General features: G+C 50.1%; 1 protein-coding gene across 1 annotated transcript; it reads right to left on the bottom strand.

Annotated features, from left to right (window-relative positions):
• Positions 1–1,291: 1,291 nt before the first annotated feature.
• LOC123116154 (uncharacterized) lies at positions 1,292–5,947 on the bottom strand. The gene is made up of 6 exons (XM_044537152.1): positions 5,188–5,947; positions 4,390–4,457; positions 4,195–4,314; positions 2,476–4,086; positions 2,162–2,378; positions 1,292–2,036 (listed from the first exon to the last, which is right to left on the bottom strand). The coding sequence occupies exons 1-6, from the start codon at positions 5,561–5,563 to the stop codon at positions 1,402–1,404; spliced, it is 3,027 nt and encodes a 1,008-aa protein (XP_044393087.1). The 5' UTR covers positions 5,564–5,947; the 3' UTR covers positions 1,292–1,401.
• Positions 5,948–6,745: the final 798 nt, after the last annotated feature.

Below are 6,745 nucleotides of genomic sequence, written 5' to 3'. Positions count from 1 at the left end.
GCCGGTGCAATCCTCATGTCAGCTGGTTCGTCGGCGTCTGCATGTGCCTGCCCACCACGGCCAGGAACGGCCCGGAGCAACAGATGCACACGGACTTGGTGAACCCGCCCAAGCACCAGCCACGCTGCCCATTCTTGTGCTAGGGTATCTAGATGACGTGCTGAATCGTATTGTAATGCCTGCTTATACGATTGAGGTCGTTCAACAAAATGACTGCTTGTCCCAACACCGCTCCCGTGACAAAGTGGCATGGAAGATGACATGTTCGGGCACTGGGCTGTTAGCAGCGAGGCATCATGACTTGTTGTTGAGGCGAAAACAGCTAGGCCCTTCACCTCGTCTAAAAAGAGTTTACTGCATGCAACTACCTCTGGCCGCCATCAATTCTAGAAGTACTCCCTCCGTTCGGAAATACTTGTCGAGGAAATGGATATATCTAGACGTATTTTAGTTTTAGATACATCCATTTTCACGACAAGTAATTCCGGTCCGAGGGAGTAGAAATTTGCACTTTAAACTCAGAAAACAATGTTTTTTTTTAACTCAGAAAACAATGTTGTTTGGTGTATCCAAAATTTACCAGCGTAGCCTATGAGGCGCAAAATTGCTGGAATTTGATCTCACTAATGCCATTCTTCTCTTCTACTCCCTCCGTCTCAGAATAAGTTTTACCCTGCCAGATTATGTGGCCGGCTAGTTTTAGCCTGCCAGTTTCACGAGGAGATTAATATGCAGCAAGGAAAGCGGCGACCCAGTGAAGTACTCCGTAGTAAGACTAGAATTTGGTGTCCAGACAGTGAGAACTGGTCACGACCTGCAGCATGTTTGGGCAGGATCAGGTTCCTGGGCCAGTTTGGGGGGCAGTCTGAACCACCAAGCCAACAACCTGCCTGGCTTTCTCCTCCTCTGGATGCATGATGATAGATACACCGCTCGGTGTACTCCAGGAAGAAGAAGAAAAACAAGATTTTTTTTTTTGAGCTGAAAAAATAAGATTTTCTTTTGAGCTGAAAAAACAAGAATTCCGACAAGTACTCCCTCCGCAAACTAATATAAGAGTGTTTAGATCATTAAAAGTGATCTAAACAATCTTATATTAGTTTACCGAGGGAGTAGTTGACAGAGACCAAACACGAGGAGCAAAACACAAGATTCTTTTTTGGTTGAAAAAACAAGAATTTCTGACAACTAGACAGACACCAAACATGAGGAGCAAAACATATGACGAATGTCTCCTTTTATTTGAAGTTCAGAAAGCACAAACAACTATGTGCCTAGAATGGTAATGAAAAGCACGCACAAACGCGATAAGCGAATGCACGAAATGTTTGAGAAATTAAACAGCGGTTCATGAATGGAAAGTTGAGGCCAGAGAGACTTCATCACATCCTGCTACCAGCTTCAGTCATACATGGTGAGATCGATCACCTCCGATTCGTCCATGGCGACGACAGGAGCCTCTGCGTTGGTGACGCATATCTCCTGCATGGGCACTGCTGGCTTCACCGGCGCAGCGCCTCCACTGGAGGCAGAGCCACTGGCGCCTCCCTGGCTGCCGCTGCCCTCCGAAGACCCCATTTTCTTGACGCCAGAAGATTTCCCAGCCTTGCCCTTGCATTCAGCGCAGTTGAGGCCGTCAGAGTTTGCAGGATCAACCCGGCAGCGCTTGGCACCAGCTGAGCCGCCGCCACGGGACATGCCATCTCCAGCACCCCCCTTGTCTGGAACTGTCTTGGCAGGTTCATCAGCAGGACCCTTGCCCTTTCCATCCTGCAGCCTTTCTTCCTCGAAAGAGTGATCCAGTTCCAGGATCCTCTTCCGTGGAGGAACAGAGCTTGCAGATCCGTCCTCCTGAGGTTGCAGCAGCAGTCCTGCTGGGCTTGGCGCGGCCGCGGCCGCCTTCTTCTTCTTCTTCAGGTCAAGGGTTATCTTGGCTGCAACATCTGTTCTTGCATCCAGAGGCATCCACTGCTCCTCACGCCACTCAAACGACTTCCGCAGAGAGTCCACTTTGAACTCCACGAGTCTCCCCTCCCCTGGAAATTTCAGCAAGCAAGCATGCATGAGGCAGAGCTCCAGTCCAGTGTTCTAATAAGTACTCCGTACTAATTAACCGAATATATACTACCATTACAAGAGAGCTCAAAGCCGGCTAGCTCACCTTGGAGATAAACTTTGACGTGGCCAGCAGTCTCCTGCTGCAGCACGATCCCCTCCCACCATCCGCCGTTCAGCTGCGCGTCGACGATGACCCCGACATCCACCGGAGACTCGATCTTCCTGTAGTGTGATGGGAGCTGTGGGCGGAGCATGGCCCTTTTGGCTAGGCGTATGCCCAGGCGGTCAGGCTCCGCAGTTCTTGCAACTTTGAGCCATTCCTGCAAAACAAGGAAATTCCGGTTGAGCACATACATCATCATCATCGTCAACACATGCAAGATATATACCAGAGCAAGAAGAGGAAGCAGGACCAACCTTGAGCTGCCCTTTGCCCTCGGGTTTTCGAAGGTCTTGGTACCGCACCCAGATCGTGTTATTTTGCTCGTTCCTCTTGACTACCACGCATTTGAACCAACAGCCCCTCACGCTGCTGTCTTGGCTCAGGGCTTCAAGACGGCTGCCGGGCTGGAGCATCTTCTCAGCAGGGTTCACCATGGTTGACGCATCACTGGCTGCTGCGTTACCAGTATCACTCGGGGGCGGCTGATTCTGCGCGGTGGTCTGACAGTTCACCACGCTGCGGGGAACGACACTGCTTTCGACGGTCTGGCCATTGGTGACACTGTGTTGTGTTGCGCTGCATGGAGGGGGCATCTCCTTCTGCTTCTGCTTCTCCATGGCTTTGTCGCCCATAACAGCGCTGGAACTGGAAGGAGTTGCGCGGCATGCAGGGGGCTTCTGCTTCTCCATGGTTTTGTCACCGATAACAGTAGTGCTGGAAGCAGTTGCGCTGCATGGAGGGGGCTTCTGCTTTTCCATGGTTTTCTCACCAATAACAGCGCTTGAAAGAGTTGCGCTGCATGGAGGGGCCTTCCGCTTCTTCTTCTTCTCCATTGTTTTCTCACCAATAACAGCGCTTGAAGGAGTTGCGCTGCATGGAGGGGCCTTCTGCTTCTTCTTCTTCTCCATGGTTTTGTCACCGATAACAGTGCTTGAAGGAGTTGCACTGCATGGAGGTGGCTTCTGCTTCTTCTTCTTCTCCATGGTTTTGTCACCGATAACAGTGCATGAAGGAGTTGCACTGCATGGAGGTGGCTTCTGCTTCTTCTTCTTATCCATGGTTTTGTCACCGATAACAGTGCATGAAGGAGTTGCACTGCATGGAGGTGGCTTCTGCTTCTCCATGGTTTTTTCACCAATAACAGAGCTGGAAGGAGTTGCGCTGCATGAAGGGGGCTTCTGCTTCTGCTTCTGCTTCTCCATGGTTTTGTCAACGAAAACAAAGCTGGAAGCAGTTGCACTGCATGGAGGGGGCTTCTGCTTCTCCATGGCCTTGTCACCAACAACAGAGCTTGAAGGAGTTGCACTACATGGAGATGGAGGGGCCTTCTGTTTCTCCATGGTTTTGTTACCGATAATGGCAGCACTAGAAGAACCAGCATGGTTCTCGGCGGCCAGGCGAGTAGTGGCAGCTTTACCTTTGTTGCTATTAGGTGGCTTGACCTGCACCACCGTCGACGAGGATGAGGCAACAATTGCCTTTACAATCTCCTGGTTTGCATATCCTTGCAGCTGCTGCGCAATGTCAAAGGGCCCGACTGTGTCATTCTCGATCTGCCGACGGCATACAAAGGGCTGCCAGCTACTGCGCCCTCCATATTTTTTCTTGAACATCTCAAAGTGCTCTGGATTCAGGACCGGGGCCACTGCCTCCACAACTTCAACCCTCAGATCTTGCAGTACATAGCCAAAGAAGATCTCCCTGCAATAAAGATCGGCGGGCAATACAGCACCGTGCTCACCGTCTTGTTCCTCGAACCATCGTGCCACCACCATCTTCTTCTCGCTGGCATCTTCGTACATGTCTTCCACATAGGCAACATGGCTCTCTCTCCCTTCACTCTTGATGAACACAAAATCATAAACCTACAAAGACATACAGATGTAAAGTTGTAAACCAAGATATATAGACCTGTCCGTGTGTGACTGTGAAAACAAAACAAGAAAACAAGGGGTAAGTCGATGAACACGCACCGAAATTCTCAGTCTCCCTCGCCAAAAGGATTTGTAATGCTTCCGACGTTGATCAAGATGGGGTAGTTTGCATATCCATGTGAACCCTTCTTTGTTTTCCCCAAAAGCAGCGAGGATACCCTGAATGAACAGCCGGCGTTAATTTCGTTGAGAGGAAGCATTTCTCAAGAAGACGGCTTGTAAGATCGTATGTACCTTAGATGCAGCGCTACCACCATCATGATGGTCGGGACAAGTCAATCCAAAGGCTCCATACGGAGGATCTACAAAGACGACAGCAATGGGGCAAGTTAGTCGATTTCTATCCACATCATATTGGCCTCACAAGACTAACACAAGAGGAAACACATAAGTTAACCAAACACTAATTAATCTAAAAAAGTTAACCAAACACAAAAGGAAAGAAACGCATAAACCAGATCTAGCAAACCAAACATATACATCAGGAACAAGCCAAGATAGAAGATATATAGGGCGATACATGAGAAAAGGAGCAGATCTATATATAAAATTAGAGAAAAGATATCTAACAATAAGTTGTCATCATCTTGACAAAAAGGAGTAGATCTATTAGATTAGACAAAAGATATCCCTGAGTAGTGCTCATAAAGGAAGGGGATAGAAGGAGAGCACTGCAAGATGGTCGTGGATATCATCCCTAGCTTGTACTGAATCCTGCACCGAACAAAAACGTGATGAAATAACAGAACAAACTGACGATCTGGCTGGACGTAGGAGCAGCGTGTGTATTGACGCTACAGACCTCCTAAACATTCAGATCCAAACATTAGCAACACAAGAAAATAGAATAAGAACGGATCTTGTGCTCAAGACATAAACCCCTACTAAACACTAACCAAACATGATCAGATCGATCATCGGAGATGCATGATGGGAATTCTAGCGGCCTGATCCATCAGCTTAATCACATGGCACTAAAACGACCAGAAAAATTCACCGCTAGGGCATGGAAAAAAAAGGAGCACGTGATACCTGAGACGAGCGAGGTGAGCCAGTCCATGATCTCCCTCCTGGACTTCCACCTGAGCTCGGTGATCTCCGACGCCAGCGCCTCCACCGTAGCGGATGCCGACCCAGACTCCAGCGCCGTGTCGAGGGACAGCAGAAACTGCACGTCCGCCGAGTAGGCTATGTTCCCAGGTCCCCAGTACTTACCCACCAACGCCAGATCCCTCTGGCTCTTACCGCTGTCCTGGGGAGCCGCGCAGAGGAGGTAGTAGCACACCTTGCGCTCCTCACCGTCGTCGTCCCCCAGCACGACCTCCTCCTCCCACCCGACCCACTCCCTCGCTGCCGTCTTGGCATTACCCTCGGCCACCACAGCCGCCCGAGAGCGCGAGCTACTCATGGCCTTCTCACCTGGCTGGCACTGGCAGTGGACGACAGCGAAATGGGGAAGCGGCCGAGGGGAGGGTGATTCAAACGGGAGGGGGCCAGGGACAGGGTGCTGTTAGGGACTACTATTTCTGGACCGAATTGTTGTTCCTGTGAACACACTGTTCGAGAGATGGGGTCTTGGGGGGATTTTATAGGAGGAAATGGTGGTGGTTTCGCGGAGAGTGTCCTCAAGTTCTGAGGATTTCCAATTGAGTGAAGCTTTTGCCCAGAGGTTGGAAGTGGCAGTTTGGTCCTCCATCAAAAAAAATGTGGCAGTTTGGTCCTGATTCTACTGGGTAGTCCTGTCCAAGGGCTGCTGGAGTTTTGCATCATGGTGAAAATGGGGAGCATGCTATGTGATTGGGAGGGGGGATGATATATGGGAGGGAAACTACGAGCATGGTATTTGGGCGGGGGGCTGATGTATATGCATACGAGGTGTGTTCAGACAGTTTCAGACATGCCTTACCCCTTTGCCGGAACATAATGCGCGGGGGAGGGGAAACGTTGATGAATAGGTGGGAAATGACGGGCATGATATATAAGCAGGGAGGAAGGGGATGACATACGAGCGGGAAACTATGAGCATGATATTTGAGTGGGGTACATGACTTGCCCCTTTCGTCAGAACATTGATATGCGAGGGAGGGGAGATGTTGATATATGGGCGGGAAATGGAGAGCACGGTACGTGCATGGGGAAGGAGTGGGATTGATGTACGAACAGGAAGGGCTAGCATGATAATTGAGTGGGGCCGGGTTTGGTTTCAGAAAGGCCTTACCCCTTTCATTGGAACACTGGTATGTGCCTTTTGTTTGAATATTGTACGTGGGAGGAAGGAAAATGTTGATATTTGGCGGGAAACATCGAGCACGATATGTGAGTGGGGGTGAGGGTGTATATGGGTCGAAAATGACGAGCATGTTATTTGAGTTGGGCTGGAGTTGACGCTGCACGTGCATGCAGTTTCAAACAAGCCCTTGCCCCTTTGTTAGGGCGGGGCGGAGCGGAGATGGGCCCTAGGCACCCAGGGCGACGGTCAGGGCATCGAAAGTTCTCTTACCAGGCACTTGGCTTGGCATGTGGCGTGAAATACTAACCAGGCCGTTAAAAAGCTACCGGTCCCTAAATCTATGTGAGCACTCACTCTTTT

The sequence above is a fragment of the Triticum aestivum genome, chromosome 5B (genome assembly GCF_018294505.1).
Source record: "Triticum aestivum cultivar Chinese Spring chromosome 5B, IWGSC CS RefSeq v2.1, whole genome shotgun sequence".
In the NCBI taxonomy this organism is placed as follows: domain Eukaryota; kingdom Viridiplantae; phylum Streptophyta; class Magnoliopsida; order Poales; family Poaceae; genus Triticum; species Triticum aestivum.
Note: the sequence above shows the minus strand (reverse complement) of the source record. Positions and strands in the feature narration are given on the sequence as shown.